The sequence below is a fragment of the Perna viridis genome, chromosome 1, assembly GCF_037379345.1.
Source record: "Perna viridis isolate PV_CMFRI_1.1 ecotype Kerala chromosome 1, ASM3737934v1, whole genome shotgun sequence".
Lineage (NCBI taxonomy): Eukaryota > Metazoa > Mollusca > Bivalvia > Mytilida > Mytilidae > Perna > Perna viridis.
In genome coordinates this window covers 1,923,952-1,943,236 of record NC_142445.1, presented here as the reverse complement: position 1 = coordinate 1,943,236, position 19,285 = coordinate 1,923,952, and the positions used below count along the sequence as shown (strand labels likewise).

General features: G+C 32.3%; 1 protein-coding gene and 1 long non-coding RNA gene across 14 annotated transcripts in view; one reads left to right on the top strand and one right to left on the bottom strand.

Annotated features, from left to right (window-relative positions):
• The window catches only part of LOC148626812 (uncharacterized), a 39,064-nt gene that overhangs the window by 9,225 nt on the left and 10,554 nt on the right, over positions 1 to 19,285 (bottom strand). For all 6 annotated transcript variants that reach the window (XR_015914721.1, XR_015914728.1, XR_015914739.1 and 3 more), the window contains one exon: positions 4,042 to 4,217. This is a non-coding gene — a long non-coding RNA (uncharacterized LOC148626812). The remainder of the gene's footprint in view (positions 1 to 4,041; positions 4,218 to 19,285) is intronic.
• The window catches only part of LOC148626811 (adenosylhomocysteinase-like 1), a 72,075-nt gene continuing 53,592 nt past the window's right edge, over positions 803 to 19,285 (top strand). Inside the window, exons 1-3 of one of the 8 annotated variants that reach the window (XM_088541107.1) lie at positions 803 to 928; positions 15,298 to 15,336; positions 17,918 to 18,002. In XM_088541107.1, the coding sequence (XP_088397233.1) occupies positions 812 to 928; positions 15,298 to 15,336; positions 17,918 to 18,002 (241 nt within the window). In that variant the 5' untranslated portion in view covers positions 803 to 811. Of the gene's footprint in view, positions 929 to 4,489; positions 4,646 to 7,954; positions 8,021 to 15,297; positions 15,337 to 17,777; positions 17,866 to 17,917; positions 18,003 to 19,285 lie in introns of those variants that run through there. The other 7 variants (XM_088541037.1, XM_088541436.1, XM_088541293.1 and 4 more) reach the window with 7 other exon arrangements.

The following is a 19,285-nucleotide window of genomic DNA, read 5'->3' as shown; positions in this document are numbered from 1 at the left end:
CAACAGGCTGCGGGTATTAATCCTGCCAGGGGAAATATCTAGTTTACATTTGTTTAGTGATTGCATGCTATTTCTATCCTAGACATGTAAATAAACAGGTCTGTCTTAAAATGCACAAGTTTGCTTCCTGAGTGTTGTGTCCGTTTTCTATATTTGTGATTATATTTTCCCTTGACATTCAAAACTGATTAAATCTCATATTTTCATATTTCTGTACACCTTAAATTGCATGCCTATTTTGATTGAGGTACATTTTCTGTGATATGAGATTGAGTGAAGACAGTATCAACACTAGGACAATTACAACGCTGGTAAAAACAGAAACAAATGAGATAAACACTGTTCGATGAATTATATGTAGCCCTAAAAAAAAACACTTTGATCGTCGGAAGTGGAATGAGGAGAGCCAAGCAGAGACAACTAATCAGAAATAAAACAAAACGTGTTCCTATTGTGATTTTCCTATCAATAATTTTTGGATTGATTGCTATTGGTTTAACAGCGTTGCAGACTATTTGTATACAAGATATTAGCCCTCCATCAAATTAAATTACAACGCCGTTTTCGGACTGGAACAGCGACGTTCCTGTAGTAGGAGGGATCTACGACATGTGCATTCAGGTTTTCAGTAAATATAATTAGATATTAGTGTAGGACTACAGGTAAATATGGTGGGGAACGAATTATACGTATTATTATTATTTTTGTAAGATTTTCTAGTTTAAATTTCCCGCACAAAAATGTATACCATTTGCCACGTGGGTAAGAAGAATATTTTTAGTAACATATCACGTGATTACTCAATGCCAAAATGTCGGAAGACATGAATGGAGGGGGAAGGAATGATTCTGCTGGAATATTGGCTATGAAGCCCAATCCTGGACTAAAATTCGAGAAAAAACTGTCAGAAACGGAAAGATCTACTAGGGTATTTATATAAATTAGTTAATTAGGGCTGATCGCTCTTCTAAATTTGCTGAACACGTGGAAAAACTGTCAGTTTTTGTATGTTGTGGAGATATTGACTTTGTTTATGTTTTGCTAAAGTTGAGAGGTCACCCTAGAAACTTTTTTGTGAACTTAAGCAAAGCACGAATTTTATTTTATTTTATCAAATTGATATTTTCAATGTAAAATTAATGTAAGGAATTAATTTGTTCTACATAAATGCATCTTTGTTTCAAAAGCACTGGTGGAATTGTCAACAGCAAATTTATCAAGTTATTTTTTGTTTATCTTCATTAGTTACAAGCAATTAAAAATACTACTACTAGTAGTCTGGAACATACATTTTCTAAAGCAAGAATGGCATTAGAACATCTTCCATTGCATACAATTATTTTCATTTAAATCTAATGCACACTACAAATGTATATTGCTAGTAACTAACATGGCTGCCAAACATTCTAGATGCAAATGTTTTGAAAGGTAAAAGGAAATTGCCACCAAATCAACTTTAAAATATGTGAATTGCACATGAATTGCCAGAGAGTTGACATTATTGAACTAATATTATCAAATAAGAACTCACCAAATTTTTAATTCATGCTATAGACAACTGTTAAGATTTTTTAATTTTTAATAACCAAATTAAATCTAAATAGATTTTTTAAGTGTGCAATTAAATAAATATGATTGTAGAGTTCACTATTTGTACACACTTTTTGGTATGATATAATCTATGGTATGAATTAAGGTTTGTTTTAAACATAAACCTAAATTCATACTACAGTTTTAACAAGTTCTTAAAGTGGTCATTTACGTGTATATAAATAGTTGTTTTGGTTTAGACTAAGTAGGTTGCACAAACATACATTTTTGATTGGAAACTGCAAGATTTTCTTTAAGAAAAGTTTGTTATTTTTGGTTTAGTCCCTTGCATGTAAATAACTACTGTATGTGTGTAATGTTTTACTTAAGTTTAGTTTTCCCAAGTTTTAATTATGATTTTTCTTATGTCATCTTTTCTCAAATAGATGAAGGTGTCCATTGATATTGTTTGAATACAATGTACACACCTACAAAAAACATGTAGCATGCCTACATACATGTACAATATATGACATTTTCTGGTTTAGCAGAGTAGGGTTAAATTAATGTGCATATATAGATTCTACTGTCCAGAAGAAAGAAGCACCATTTTTCCTCTGCCCTTCAGTAAAATATTAAAGATTTAATCAAAATTATTGACTAATTTAAAGACCTATTTTTAGATCTACATAATTTGAAATGTTAAAGGTTAAATAACATTTGTACAAAAAGTATAAATCATATTGTCATCAAAAATGTATAAAGTGTATTCTTATGATCTTAGTTAAGTACATTGTACATTAAAATTTTAGCCTTTTATCCTACAATATAAATGTTTCACTGAATTCCTGGATGTCAGTTTTTTGGATGACCAAATTCAAGGAAATTTAACATTGATATATTTGTTTTGTCAAAAAAAACCTCAAACAAAAACTATTTGACATTGAACTGCCCTTCTTGTTTTATGTGATAGAAGACTGATGAAAGTCCTGAACAAATGATTTATGATTGTCAGTGCTATTAAAGCTAGGTACGAAAGGTTATTTATTTTACAAAGTAAGTGATACTTGTATAGAAAGCTTAACTCTCAAATACTACAGTGAAAGTTATAATGTGTAATAAGCAGAGTACTGAATGAAAAGTGAAAAAGACTTTTCTGCTTCCAGATAATGTAGTCATGCAAAAAAATTTACAAGTATGGCATGCTAAAATATAATTGTATTTTACATACATACATGTACATCAATAATTTTTTCCCTTATTTATTAAGGTGGTATAAACCAAAAAAAAAATCACCTATTACAGAAAAATGTACTTGTAATTTATGCCTATGTACATACATGTGTACATTAGGTCAATATTTTCATTTTATTTATTTCTTTTTGGTCACTGATGTAAGTTCTGTATAAAGTTAAATAATTTTTTTATTACCATAGTCTTTGTATTACTATAATATGTTGTACAATGCTGTACAATATCTTAAGATTGCTGGATGGATTTTATAATTTTGACTGAATGTATATATTCTTGGGAGAATTTTCCATAATATTTCTCTTCCAAATTGATGGGAATTCTATGTTGGTAAAAACTTTTTGCTTGTTCGGGATGTAGATGTATGTACATGTACCATTATAGAAAGTTCTTTTAAGTGTTTATTTTAAGAATACCTTGTAATGGAAATTGACTTTCATCTCCTCATATCTATTCAAATATAATTTATGTTCAGTGCTTTAAAATTCATTTTACACGTGGTCCAGGTAAAAAATAATTGTTCTATTTGTTTAATTAGTTAAAACTAAAACATTTTATTTCCTTTCTATCATCATCAGATATCAACATCGTATTGGTATTCTCTTAAGCTCCAATGTTTTTTTTTAAATTAATTTTGTTTTAATTTGGTGTAGATATGAAAAAAATTCCTCCATAGAGATAGTAAACGAGTTATTGGTCAACTGTGAATGTGAAGTGAATGCAGTTCGTATAGTTTATGATGATAAACCTAATGTTCCCTCTAGTCAAGCTTTTTATATCACTGTTATAATTTTCAGCACCATGTTACATGTATCTGAAATTACCATTGTTTTATTTGAAATGCAGTATAAGCACTGTGCTTTACAAGTACATCATACATGTGTAAGTTTCTACTGTTTCAAATTCATGGGGAGATAACTGCCTTATCCTTTTATGTTAAGGTTCTGCCACCTTTAATTTTCCTTTTAAAAGCTTTAATTTTTTCTCTTTTTAGAGGTAAATAAGTTTTAAAAATATCTAAAAGTTTTCCCAAATTGGAATTTTTAAGTTAACATTAAGATATAATAAGCTTAATTTCGATACTTTTTCAGTGTTTAAATCAGAATTTTTTACAAAAAATTGTTAAAGAATGGCCCATTGAAATTAGAGTATCATTTATAAAGGGTTTACAGGAATTAATTTAGATGTTGTACAATATGAATCTAAAAAAACAAAAGTCTGTAGTATACTGATATTTTCTGTTGTATAGTTAGTACTCACTTTTAGGTATACTCCTTGCTGTTCAGAGTTCCATGGTTGTTAAAATCCCTTTTACCAAGCTAGGTAGTGTTTCCACTCTATTGGAGTCTGATTTGTAATCCTTGGATGGATTTGTGTAGGTGACTACGTGTTGTCTCCATGGCATTAACTTCTTATAAGTTACCTTCATAACACACCTGAAAGTAAAAGTCATCTAATGTCACATCATTTTGTAATCCTTATCTTTTTGCATCAGTGTATATTTAAATTTAATCGAAGTTTGCCCGAATTATTCATTTGATATTCATGTATATCAAATGTGTCTTGTCGCTTGTCATTTTTACACCTTGTGTATAATTAATAATTTTGGTTGTATTCCTTGAGGTTAAGCTTTGATATAATTAACATTTCCGTTACTTCAATTTTATTCATTTTCACCTTGACTTTTGAAGAAGACAGTTGAACATCAACCTGGGTTATACATATTAAGAAGACTTTTTGAAGGATTAGAACTGTTTTTTAAGTTTTGGATTTTAGTTTCCATTTAATCATGAGTTCTAGTCAACTACAACCAATGCTAAGCCGAACTCGACGGCCTTCTGCAGCTGTCATTGAAATAGAAAAGGTCAGTTCAGGATGATGTTTTCGAGTACAATTTTTTTTTTTATAAAAGAGGCAGTTAAAAAGCACTGTGAAGTTAAAGATAGCAATGATTAGATTCAGAATTAGATCCATACAATGTTATTGTCTTGTTATGTTTTAACTCTCTCTTTCCTTAAAACATTTCTGTGGATTCTTAGTTGTCATATTACTTCATTAAAGTATCAAACTGGCTCCAAGTAATGTGGGTATGGATTCTACTGACAAGCTTAGAATAACCAGAAAACCTTACATAATCTGATGTGATTAACAGGGTGATGGAGAATTAATCAACACTTTATCAGCTGTATAAAATGGTTTGTAGGGATGCCAAGTATCATCATTTGGTTCAACCTTGTATTGTAAAATGTGTAAACATATCTGATAGATTTCATTCCAAGGTTATTATAAACTTGGCTTCTTCTCATTGTCTGATAGTTTACAACTATTTATGCTAGAGAGGTGAGTTTAGGAGTAAGCATTGTATGATCTAATTGTTTGCCCATTTCTTTACAGAATTTTATCACACTTTACCTGTATATTGACCATAATATCTTGCAATTATATAAAACTGTAAAAGGATATCGTAGATATGGTAGATAACTGTAGCTAATTTTCTGGATTATTTGATGTATAATAATAATACATATGTAGTTTTGAGTAACAATAGATGTTTGTTTGATAAGATCAAAAGATGTAGAATTACAATTGTTAGGAGGTCAACACTGCCTGTTCCCCAAACCTTGTCCAGCTTCTATAAACTCTTTCTTTTATTCCTAAATCCAAACATAAAACGTAAACTGAGTGCCATGACACATTATTTTGTTTAAGGTGTTAAAAGCTCTGTTCTATTTTAGGATAGTCTCAAGTGTTAAATGCTTATACATCATCCTGGCAATTGTCTTTTGTCTTTATCATCAGAGATGACATCCTGTCATAGCCTCTATTAATCTTTGCCATTAGGTAACCACATTTATCAAGGAACTTGTATGTTTTGATGGTCAGAGAGAAATTGTGAACAAAGGGTCTTCATATTATGAGTCAACACTTCGTTGATTTTTAGTTCTCTGGAATATACAAGTTTTTTTTTTAAATATTCTTTAGAAAAGTCAAGACAGTATTTGGTCCCATTACTCTACATTCTCCAATCTTCTCTGTGCAGGACTTGTATACAACACTTCCAGTCTTTATAGTGCCTCTATGCAGGACCTGTATACTTCACTCCCAGCCTATATAGTGCCTCTGTACAGGGCATGTACATGTATATTAAATTCCCAGCCTTTATATTGCCTCTGTGCAGGACCTGTATACTACACTCCCAGCCATTATGGTGCCACTGTGGAGGACATGTATACTACACTACCATCCTTTATAATGCTTCTGTATAGGACATGTATACTACACTCACAGCCTTTATAGTGGATATGTACAGGACCTTTATACTACACTCCGAGCCTTTATAGTGCCTCTGTGCAGGACCTGTATACTTCATTCCTAGCCTTTATAGTGCCTCTTTGTAGGACCTGTATACAACATTCCCAGCCTTTATCGTGCCTCTCTGCAGGAAATGTATACTACACTCCCAGCATTTATAATGCCCCTGTGGAGGGCATGTACATGTACACACATACATTTAAACACAGCCTTGTTCTGAAATCATTTACATAGACTAGTTCTGAGAACATGAACAAAGTCTCTGTGAAATACATCCTGGTTCTGATGACATAAACACAGCCTGTTTCTGAGGACATAAACACAGCCTTGTTCTGAAGACATAAACACAGCCTTGTTCTGAGGACATAAACACAGCCTTGTTCTGAAGACATAAACACAGCCTGGTTCTGAGGACATAAACACAGCCTTGTTCTGAGGACATAAACACAGCCTTGTTCTGAAGACATAAACACAGCCTTGTTCTGAGGACATAAACACATCCTTGTTTTGAAGACATAAACACAGCCTTGTTCTGAGGACATAAACACAGCCTTGTTCTGAGGAGATAAACACAGCCTGGTTCTGAGGACATAAACACAGCCTTGTTCTGAGGACATAAACACAGCCTTGTTCTGAGAACTTAAACATGGCCATGTTCTGAGAACATAAACAAAGCCTGGTTCTGAGGACATAAACACAGCCTGGTTCTGAGGAGATAATCACAGCCTTGTTCTGAGGAGATAAACACAGCCTGGTTCTGAGAACTTAAACACGGCCATGTTCTGAGAACATAAACAAAGCCTGGTTCTGAGGACATAAACACAGCCTGGTTCTGAGAACATAAACATGGTTTTGCTCAGAGAACATGAACACAGCCTATGTTTTGATATACATGTGTAAACACAGCCTGGCCTTGATTGATACTAATAGATACATTATCAAGTAAGCTGTCATTCCTCTATCCTTACTAACCATATTTATTAGGCTGGGAATTCTTGACAGTTAGTATGCTATAGTTCAGTCATTGAGTTTTCAGAAACAGTCTTCTTAAGATTATATTAAAATATTGGGTTTTTTAATAACAATACTAATCCTTTCATAGATCAGTTACAATTCCTTGTTCTTATTGTGTGAATTAAAAAGTTTTTTTTCCATTTTAGCGTATTATTCTGTGAGAACTTATACAAATTCCATGTGAAATTGATTAGAGTGAGATGATATAAAACACTTATAGTTCCATGTGTAAAATTCATCATAAGATGACTTCAAAATACTTGATTTATTATGATGATAGAACTTACAACTAATTTTACGCTTACCATTTTTTGTGAAGAGCACTCCTGGACTTTTCCAAGTTCTAAATAATTTCTTGGCTTCAGAAAAACCAAAAGTCCTCTTAAAAGTATCTGTGAAAAGGATTGAGCATCCAAAACCTAAGTGAATGCTATTCCAAGACCCTAGGCTAGAAATTGACTGTGCTGGACCTTGGACCTACACTAATTTGAACCCCTGCAGAATGGTTTTAAATTCAATCTCAGGATTGTAGATGTACAATAATGCATTGAGATGTTAAAACCTTAGAAAGGTCCTGATTGGTTCTATTTTCAAAAAGGGAGATAATTCATACTGAAAGTGTTATCAGGGTACAATTCTGTTGACAAGGGATGAAAAACATTTTCTTTTCCTACTAAGATTTATGTCAATTGCAAGATGACACCATTATTTACTTGTTTACAAAATTAATAGCCTTTCAAGTGTACAGTACATGTTTCTACTAACTCCATGTACATTGGTGATGTTTCCCTCCAGCAAATTAATTACCCAAACTGAGAAGTAACTGTAAGGACTTTCATTTAGGTCTGAAATCTCTTGTAACATGGAGTCAAAGAAGAACAGTTTTGTTGTAGAACTAGAGAAATCCTTCCCGGTAAGGTCTCTTATTTGGTTTTATTGGTATATAATGGTGAAAAATTTAATGTTGTTAAGTCACAATTAAATGATCTTATTTTGTCTGAGAGAGGAAGGAAAGATCACTTTGAATGGAATTAACAATGGATGTATGATTTAATGTAGTTTATAAATGTTTGGACAGTAACAATAGATGTTTGTTTGATTACATGTAGTATGATGAAATGGAGACAAATATTTAACTTCACATTTCTTTGTATCATAGTGTAATTCTTAACCACATCTTTTGGCAAAATACAAAAAAGGAAGACATACATGTAAATGACAAGGGAAGTCAGTAAAGGAGAAACATGTGGTAGTAGCTTAAAAAACTGGTATTGATTAAGGCCCTGCTGATGATATTTATGTCTAATTGAATAAAAGAACATGAAACAAACCATATAGGTTCTGATCATAGTGATCATGTAGCTAGATCTTTATCAGATATTGCCATTCCAGGAAATATCCTTACACCATTTGTTTTTAGTTTGAACTTGTTGTATTGTAACAGAAATTGCCTTTTATGATTTTAAATTGATATCAGTAAATGCTTGATGGGGCAACTTTTACATTTTGAGAATACTTGTTTACTTCTGTGTAAGTCTTTCATCAGTACATCAGTGGATGTGTAAATACATGGTCTGGTAAACTTTCTATAGACTGTACATGTATGTTGATTTTATAAAAGACCAAAACTGGGTATCTAAAAAATAAAACACTGAAAGCATGAATAGTCATATAAATCATCAAACAGAATTTTTTTTATTAAAAAAAAAGTGTAGATATCAGTTTTTATGCACTCTCTTTTTCTAGTCATTCATAGCTGGTCCTTCGGAATACAACATTTAGTCATTCTGGTCCTCCGGAATACAACATTTAGTCATTCATACCTGGTCCTCCCGAATACAACATTTAGTCATTCATTCGTGGTCCTCCTGAATACAACATTTAGTCATTCATACCTGGTCCTCCCGAATACAACATCTAGTCATTTATACGTGGTCCTCCCGAATACAACATTTAGTCATTCATACGTGGTCCTCCCGAATACAACATTTAGTCATTCATACGTGGTCCTCCTGAATACAACATTTAGTCATTCATACGTGGTCCTCCGGTATACAACATTTAGTCATTCATATGTGGTCCTCCTGAATACAACATTGAGTCATTTGTAGCTGGTCCTCCAAAATACAATATTGAGTCATTTGTAGCTGGTCCTCCTGAATACAACATTTAGTCCTTCATAGCTGGTCCTCCGGGATACAACATTTAGTCATTCATACCTGGTCCTCCCGAATACAACATTTAGTCATTCATACATGGTCCTCCGGAATACAACATTTAGTCATTCATACGTGGTCCTCCCGAATACAACATTTAGTCATTCATAGCTGGTCCTCCCAAATACAATATTGAGTCATTTGTAGCTGGTCCTCCTGAATACAACATTTAGTCATTTGTAGCTGGTCCTCCTGAATACAATTTTGAGTCATTTGTAGCTGGTCCTCTTGAATACAACAGAGTCATTCATACATAGTCCTCCAAAATACAATATTAAGTCATTTGTAGCTGGTCCTCCTGAATACAACATTGAGTCATTTGTAGCTGGTCCTCCTGAATACAGCATTGAGTCATTTGTAGCTGGTCCTCCTGAATACAACAGAGTCATTTGTAGCTGGTCCTCCTGAATACAACATTTAGTCATTTGTAGCTGATCCTCCTGAATACAACATTTAGTCATTTGTAGCTGGTCCTCCTGAATACAACATTTAGTCATTTGTAGCTGGTCCTCCTGAATACAATATTGAGTCATTTGTAGCTGATCCTCCTGAATAAAACATTTAGTCATTTGTAGCTGGTCCTCCTGAATACAATATTGAGTCATTTGTAGCTGATCCTCCTGAATACAACATTGAGTCATTTGTAGCTGGTCCTCCAAAATACAATATTGAGTCATTTGTAGCTGATCCTCCTGAATACAACATTGAGTCATTTGTAGCTGGTCCTCCAAAATACAATATTGAGTCATTTGTAGCTGAAGTTTTTCATTATTTTTTGTTTGATTTCTCCAAAACAAGTAATGGCTGTGTAAGGTAATATTATAAGGGATATTGTAACTATAAAATATTAGTGATCTTACAAAGTTAAACTTGTCACACAGTAATTGACATGTTTTACCAAATGTTACTGCTTCTCATTGTGGTAACATCAATGGTAACACAAGTAAAAGCTTTACAAAAAATCATTTCAGTTTTTTCTTAAGGGCATAATTTGTTTTTCAACCTGCTGGATGTTTGTGTTGTAGGTTTTATGCACTGTACAATATCATGTATAATGCTGTTAAAAGATTTGAGGTCATTTACAACTTCAAGATAATCCATGAAACCAAGTTTGTATTGTTGGGCAATAGATTTGGCTTATAGTCCTATTGATAAGGGAGTTCAAAATTCAAATTCTTTATTGATGATATTGCCATATTCTGGCGTATATCATAAACAAACAATCATACAATACACACAAGATATAAAACACATTAAAGTAAACACAATTGGTAATATAAGAATACAAAAGTAATTCCATGAAAATTTCAAACATTATTAAAAGTTATAAAATGCCTGTACTGTCCTGTCATTGTTTTCTATATCATTTGCTTTTTTTTTTTTATAAATTTACAAATTGTATATGCATACTGATACATAGAGGACACTAGGAAACTTCCTTTTTGACTGACTTAGTCTTATGTAAACCTCATTAATTGTTTGTTATAGCAGTAGGTTGTGCTATAAGTGATGTCTTTTGAGTTTATTATAAATATTCAGGTGGGGGTCAAGGAAATGCATTCCAGGTATACACAAGCTGAAATTGGTAAACATTTTTTTATGGTACCTTTAAATTTATAAGTTAAACACTGACATACTTTCTTTGCTTTGCAGGGACTTTAACTTTTGTTTACACATCCTCTAACCTGAAATCCTGGGTCATCTTGTGACAGTTTTGACTTTCTAGAGGCATAATATAATATGTAATAATCACACTGAGCTTTTAAGAATAAAATTTTACTTTTACTTAAATACACTCCTGTGGTTCTTGTTAGTGGCTAAAACACTCTGTTACTATGGTAACTAAAAAAATTAGGTAAATGAAGCTGTTACACATTGTTACACATATTTTCTTTTTAAAGAAGATTTCATACAGTTTTGTAAATAACTGTAAATTGATCAAAAAATGACATGAAATTTCCCAGTTAACACGTATAATAATTGCTAAGATCCCTTTAGTCAGCATGCCCATGGAGATGTTACCCCTATCTATATAGTAGAGTTTTATATGGAGATCAGTTGTGTCCCCTGCCACTATGTAACATAAGATTGTCCCTCAGCTTAAAGTATTCATACATTAAAGGTTACTGTCACTAATCTCTCTGACAGGTTCAAAAGTTTTCAGTTTGTTTTTAGAGTTATGTTCTTGGTAGCAAAACTCTGATATATTTGGTATTTCTACCAGGAAGACCACTGATTTATCTTATAACATAGTTATGATTACTTAGTTCTAAAATAACAAAGGATAGTGAATGGAGGAATTAATCTTATGATATGGGCTTGGTTATGTTTTTCCCTTACTGAAATAAACACAATCTACAAGTGGTTCATCTGTTTATTAGATCTGTCATATATGACTTATGTTCCTCTATAAACAGTCACAGTGGACAGTGGATCATCACATAAATATCAAACAAGGAGTAAATCTTCCCATTAATTAGACACCAGTCTGTTGTGGGGAGGCTTTAGTTCCAATTAGACACCAGCCTGTTGTGGGGAGGCTTTAGTTCCTTTATGTCAAGACTTTTTGAAGGAAATAAAACACATACTTATACTTAGCAGTTTTTGCATTATTTATTTTTGACATATTAACTTGAAGTTCTTTTCCTTGAACATACCCTAAAACAAGATACAAACAGAGAAATGAAAATATTTCTGTGAACATGGTTAACATTTTACTGCCTATTCTAATGCCAGAATCTCTTACTAGTAACTATTAGATTTTTAGATTGATTGTAGTTAACATCCATTGGCAGATATATTTGTGCAGAACTAGAACATTTGATCATCAGAACATACCATGCTTAGTTTAAGACTGAAATGTTGAGTCAGGTATTGAATATGCTATGTCACAGAAGCAACATCCTGTCGCCTGATTGGGTTATTTTTACCCTGAGCCACTAAGTCATCACTTTATCTCCTACATGTAGTGTGCTTAGTGGAGAAGCTAACAGGATGACAGGTTACCTTTAGACCACTGAGGTGGTTTGTAACCTAAAATAGCAGGTATCCATACAGTTGTATATGGTATATATGTATGGACATATACCTACTCATCCTTGTATGGTTTACATGTATTATCAGGTAGAGGACATACTGAATGAGTTAAGAAGAACTCTTATTTAAGTGTTTTTGAAGTTATCTACTGAAGGTGTCTTGTTGATATCAATGATTTACTATTAGGATGACAGTAATGTGATGGTCAGCTGTCACTTTGTTGTCAGTTTATGGTCAAATTCATTCCTATGTAACATTTATGATACAGATGTATTTGGTCATTAGTAGATTGGTGTTCACATGTACTTGTATCTAGAGATGGGACCATACATCAGTAGATTGGTGTTTACATGTACATGCATCCATAGAGATTGTAGGTCTGTTAGAAAGTTTCTACATGTACTTGTACAAAATGTATTTAGTGTACCAGTACATCCCATATACATGTACATTGTGAAATTTAACATTAAAATGTCATGCTACCCACTACCACCCAGTACTTGTTATACTTACAGTAGAGAGATGTTGATGGATTGGTTTATAGGGCTAGGGGATGTTGGTGGATTTGTTTTTAGGACTAGGGGGTGTTGGTGGATTGGTCATAGGGCTAGCGGATGTTGATGGATTGGTTTCTAGGACTAGGGGATGTTGGTGGATTGGTTAATAGGACTAGGGTGTGTTGTTGGATTGGTTTATAGGACTAGGGGGTGTCGATGGATTGGTTTATAGGACTAGAGGGTGTTGGTGGATTGGTTTATAGGACTAGGGGATGTTGGTGGATTGGTTTATAGGACTAGGAGGTGTTGATAATTTTTAGTACTTTTTCTTTGACTTTTATGTACTCATTAGGGCCATTTTCCAGTTCATGTTTCTAAGATATCATGTAAGTGAAGCCAAAATGAGGAGTGATTATTTATTGGATGCATGTTTGAAAGATAGTATAATGAAATTATCAAAGTCGATATAGATTTGATAAGGAAATTACATTGTTCCTGACATAAGTTCTATCTATCATATGTCTCTCCTTGGCACCAGCTATCATTATTTTGTTACTAAGGACTACCAAGTAATACATCTATAATTGTCTCTTTAATTTATGTAATTTGATTAAAATAGAATGAAATTATGTCATACAGTGTAAGTACCCAGTAGATTATAATGTTTAAATGGTTCAATTAGGTTTTATTTTACTGCTATTGAGAATTTATTACTTAGTGTTATAAAATTACAAACAAACCAAAAATAAAAACACTGTATTTAATATTAAAATGTAGTAATTTTTGCACAAAAATCTTGAACTTAAACTTTTGATATTAAAATGTTGAGAAATATTGGCTCTGATTTTTTACCAGTGAATGCAGTCTATAGTCTAGATTATCAAGCCTAAACACAAAGGAATAAATCTATATCTACCATGTGTGTGTAAAGTTACAGTAGAGTTCCTATTGAACCTTTCACATTTCTCAAACTTAACAGAAGGATAATTGTTTAATACCCAATAAAGTATTTATAAAACAAATAGTTGTTGACTTTGACAATGACGCTATGTCCTTGGTTAACATTGTAATGTTGCATGAAGGTTACGATCAACATAAAATTTAACCATGTTATATAGCCACAGGCAGTGTGCATTGTTACCAGTTAGTATTGGAATGAAATCTAATTGTTTTACTCTCCATTATGTGACCTATATTCATTTGTGATTTATTGATTCAGATATTATATAACCATACATTACAGTAATGAGTGTTTAAATGATTCTTAGATTCCTAAAAGCAATGAATCTTCATTTTGGAAGGATTATAAAATATTGGTCAATCTAGTCTGCTTTATTGGCCCCTAATCTATTTGTATGCCCATCTAACAATGCAGTGGAGGATTCAGGGGTGGCAGGGGGTTTCTTTCTTCTTATTGGGTAATTTGACATTTTCATGTGTAAAATTGACAAAAAATGGCAAATAAAGTCATAGCACCCCTTTTTCTGAGGACCCCTCCTCCCATTGAGAGCTTCTAACAGTAAATAAATTAGGGCACACATGAGGTAACTTAGGCAACTAAAGGGAATAATATGTCCAGGCCTCCAATGAAATAATCTCATCAAAACAAAGTCAGGTCTGGAACAATACTGATGACACATTTTATAATTTCTTACATGTTCACTAACGTTTTCCCAACTTCTAGGGTGGCATAAAATACAAATAATTGTGACATCTTATTTGCAGTATTATTATATGCTTACAGCATCAATAACAACTGATCTTATAATAAATCAGTACTACCTTGCACAGAACAGCCCTATTCTAACCTACAATTCACTGCTGCCTTGTACAAAACAGCCCCACTCTAACCAACAAATTAGTACTGCATTTTACAGAACAGCCTTATTCTAACCAACCATCCAGTACTACCTTGCACAGAACAGCCTGTTCTAGCCAACAAATCAGTACTGTGTTGCACAGAACAGCATTATTTTAACCAACAAATCAGTACTACCTTGTAAAGAACAGTCCCATTCAAACCAACAAATCAGTACTGCATTGCACAGAACAGCCTTATTCTAACCAACAATTCAGTACTACTGTGCACAGAACAGCCCCGTTCTAACCAACACATTAGTACTGCCTTGCAAAGGACAGTCCATTTCAAACCAACAAATTAGTACTACCAAAGTTTTATTTTTGACTGTGTTATGCTTGGTAATATAGCACTGCACATTACAGCACTTATGTGTAGAACTCGTTATTTGCCAGATTTTATCTTTTATAATGTTAAGAGTAAAGTACATGTATGATGTTCACAGGCTTCAGAGTGCTTGACCAAAACTTCTTGACCTGCTTTTCGTGCCATGGTTTTAGATTTTTTATAAATGTTGAAATTTGCTTCTTGTGCATTAGTGTGTAAATGTTTTGTTTTGTCATGCATGGTTTTTATGTTTTAGGATATGAAATTAGTTGCCAAGAGTGGCAAGAAAAAAAAGGTATTGTCATAGGCTAGACTCATAATTTTCCAACTTTTAGACCAGAATTTTTTTAGCTTTAGACTGATGCTTTTATTCTATTCATAGATGTTTTAAATTATACATGACATTTTTAAAATAATTCTGCATGCAAATGTTCACAAATATTATATACAATATATATATATATATATAATGCATGTTTTAATTGATTTTTGCTTACAAACTTACTTCTTTGCACTTTTCTTTATTATTTTTAATTTAGAATTTTATTGTACATGTATATTGTTTATTATACATGTATATTGTATTATTATTAATAATCTTCGTCTTTATTTGTCGCCGAAATTTACTAGTATATTGAAGTTCTTACAGATTTTTTACTTTTGACAGTATTTTTTTTGCCCATGGCTTATGGCTTAGGAGATATGTATGATATTTACTAATTTTAATAAGTAGGAAGGGAATTGTGTTCAGGAGATGTCTTTTACAGCTATAAATTCTAAACCACTATCATACTTTTTTTCAACTTCACATAAAAGCATCTTACAGACAGTGACAGACATTAAACATCAGAAGTAGATCAATACTTCTAACAAGAGATTATTCACCTCATGCTAAGGAGTGTAGGATTTGTTCTCAGGGTTTTAGCTATCTCTGACGCAACCAATCCTAAATCAATATGTGCACACCATAGAAAGTTAAAAGTTTCATGTCTGTGTTATTATTGATATTGAGAAGTGGTTTAGGCATGCAAGGATGTACATTAAAAGATTCTTGAAAGATTTATATATCTTTGCTTTGTTCAATTTTGTTTCCCATTACAAATAAAGTTCAAGGTCATACAAATGTACATGTCAAAGCTATGAACAATACATTACATGTATTTGAATTTTTTTGGCTTTAGAAAATGAGTTGCACTTACCCAGAAAAAGGGGGTTAGTCATGGTAGTAAGTTTTTCATGCATTTGTAACATAACTTACCCTTATCCATGACAGCATAAAAATACCCTAAATGGGAGTTATTTTTATATACTATTTTATAACTCAATAAATAGTCTTGAATTTAAATGATACTGTGTTTATAGATCTTTGTTACTGGATATCCCTATTAATCTTTCAATATATTTTATGAGTGTTCCAGAATTTTAAAACATTTATAAGTATGTTTACAGAATGAAGTTAGAAACTAACTTTCCAAGCTTAGAAGCATACTTTTCCATGAACCATTTTTACTTTCTATGGTTGACTAAAAATTGGAATTTGTATTTATTTATAAAGCTGTGATTAGTAATTAGAGGGGAAGTCATGTGTAAAAATAGTTTCAGGTTCTAATGTAAATACAGAGATAAATTTAGGTAGAGAACATTGATAATTGGGTATTGGGGGTCTTGACTTATCTTTGTGTAATTTACATAACCGCCCCTTACAGGGATTCTTTTAATAACTGTAGTTAATTAACAATTTTTGGTGATAGAGTAGAGCCTTCGGGATACCAAACAGAAGAACTTGGTTAGAGTATGTCTTATTAATGACAGGGCTACTGCATTGATACTGTGGCCTACTCCCAGATCCCATCTTGATTTTGGAGAGTTTCCATGTTCATAATTTCATAACGCCAGTTTTAATTATCAATCATATTTTTTTGTATTAATGAAAACATCACAATAATTTCTGAATTTATTTTATAAAGTGTTTTAAGGTATGAATTTCTTGGTATCCAAATGTTACTGGCCCATCAGAAACTTCAGAATACTACACTTAATAAAGTCCCAATGTAATTCATTTTCTATCATTCTATTCCTCTTTTGAAATCAATAGGAATGTTTCAGGGAATTACCAAGCTGTCTAATAATCAGTCATTGCTGCAAACACAATTTAAGTTCTACTCTTGTAACCAAGTGAAGATTTGATAGACTCCTTTTTACCTTGAAAGATGTATAGTAATATAATTGGAAATTTAGTTACTGCAGATTGATGCCCACAAATATCAATTGTGCTAGAAAAGTACCATTTAACAAACTTTTAAGTCAAAATTATTATCCTTTTAAGAGAAGTGAAAGTGAAGAGTGGTTGTTTTTGACGGGTTTAATATTTTATAATCTTGGTTGTTGATTTCCTTTACTCCTATCAACCAGGGCTATTACCTTTAAGTAACTTTTATTTTTACCTGATGATTAATTATGCAACGATAAACTATGTGTTACCAGGCCAGACATGAACAAGGAGTGCAACTACCTCAATTTTTTTATTAGAAGAAGTAGAGTTATTCCTCTTTGCTCAGTATTTTATTTGATCTCATACTTCATGAAAAAATCAGCAGTTGAAATATAAGGGACCAGTAGGGGTTAAAATAGATGGTTGGTTGGAAAAATTGCCAACAATTACCAGAATATTGACTCATAATTTTAAACACAGATTGACAATAATTCAAATGATGATATAATTTACTTTGTTTGCAGGACGTGAAGTTTGTTTTGACTCCAACCAAGAAACGTCTGTTGAGTCGATCCATTTCAGCCTCCTCTTCAACAGATAGTTTTGACTCAAGTAAGTTATTCATTCAAATTTTAACTTATGGACATGATTGGTTTGATTTCAGGATATCAAGTATAATTTAACCCACGGTAGAAATAAGCTACGCAGTAGATCCATTTCTCAATCTTCAACTGATAGTTACAGTTCAAGTAAGTCAACTTCCTGTCATGTGACACATTTAGCTTATATGTGCATGATACGGGGCCATTAGTTTTCTGATGTACAGGAAGTTCAGGTGTTTATTTGTAACCAGGGAATTTCATGTCTTGCATGTGATTGTATTCGGAGAACAAATAATTTCGCATTGTTGAATACATGCAGCACTACATGATGCATTGACTCGTTTTCTTTTTCTTTTTGTTTTTTTTTGGAAACATATTCTTTCTAATACTATTGTATTATCTTTATATCTTTCACTGCTAATAGTTAGAAATTTTTTATTTTATTTTGTAATTTGAACACCAAATAATTTGCTATTTTGCTACATCATTGAAAAATGTCAGTTTGCCATAGTGTACAATCTTTTTCTGTTTTCAGCAATTTCATCAATTAATATTAAAAAAAAGTTTCAGAGTTCGGGCTAGATTTATTTCATTGCATTTTATTTAAAATAATAACAAGTAATTAGATAGTAGATGTGTTGGTTGTACACACTGCTTTGTTAACATAATGTATGCATGTATATCAGCAATGCTTTCATCATTTTAACTGACTTAGTCAAGATAGATAACTCCTGATCAGATTCTAATTGTCACATTTCATGACAGCTTGTAGAGTTATGCCCCTTTGGATTACCTTCTTATGTTTTCAAGTTTTTGCAGCTATTTTCTGTTTTATTTAGATTTTCAGTCATTTTCTGTTCTATGTTGCCAGTTCACCTAGAATTGTGTGGTTTAGTGAAGGAATTTTTGCACCGACACTTAGAATATGTAGATGTGTTCAGCTTTAGATATTTGCTTAAAGGATTTGCCACATTCACTCACTGTTGTCAATGATTGTAACTGATCATAATGATGTAGCATTGGTGACTTTAAAGTTGTGATCTAAATAGATAGCATGACAACCATGGAAGTACTAATACTTCTAATATCACTGCTAAGCTGTCACGATTTTTACTAACAATTTAACTTAGATTGGTGTTTATGATAGCAGATATAGAATGGTTTATTAAGTTTGTGGGTTTAAATTTTTTTTGTCCCATACTACTATTAGAACCTTTCATTTTTTTCTATCTTGAACTTTTTTAAGGATGTCTTCGCTCATTTGTTTCTTTCCATATATTCCCTGTAGTATTTGACCATTGCTTATTTCTTTGATGTACAGTACAGTAATTGATACTGCTATTTTCCTAACTTGAATGAATCAAACCTGATCACCCTATATGTCTTTACCCTATGATAGGTCCCTAGATAAAGTAAAGTTCCAGTATATG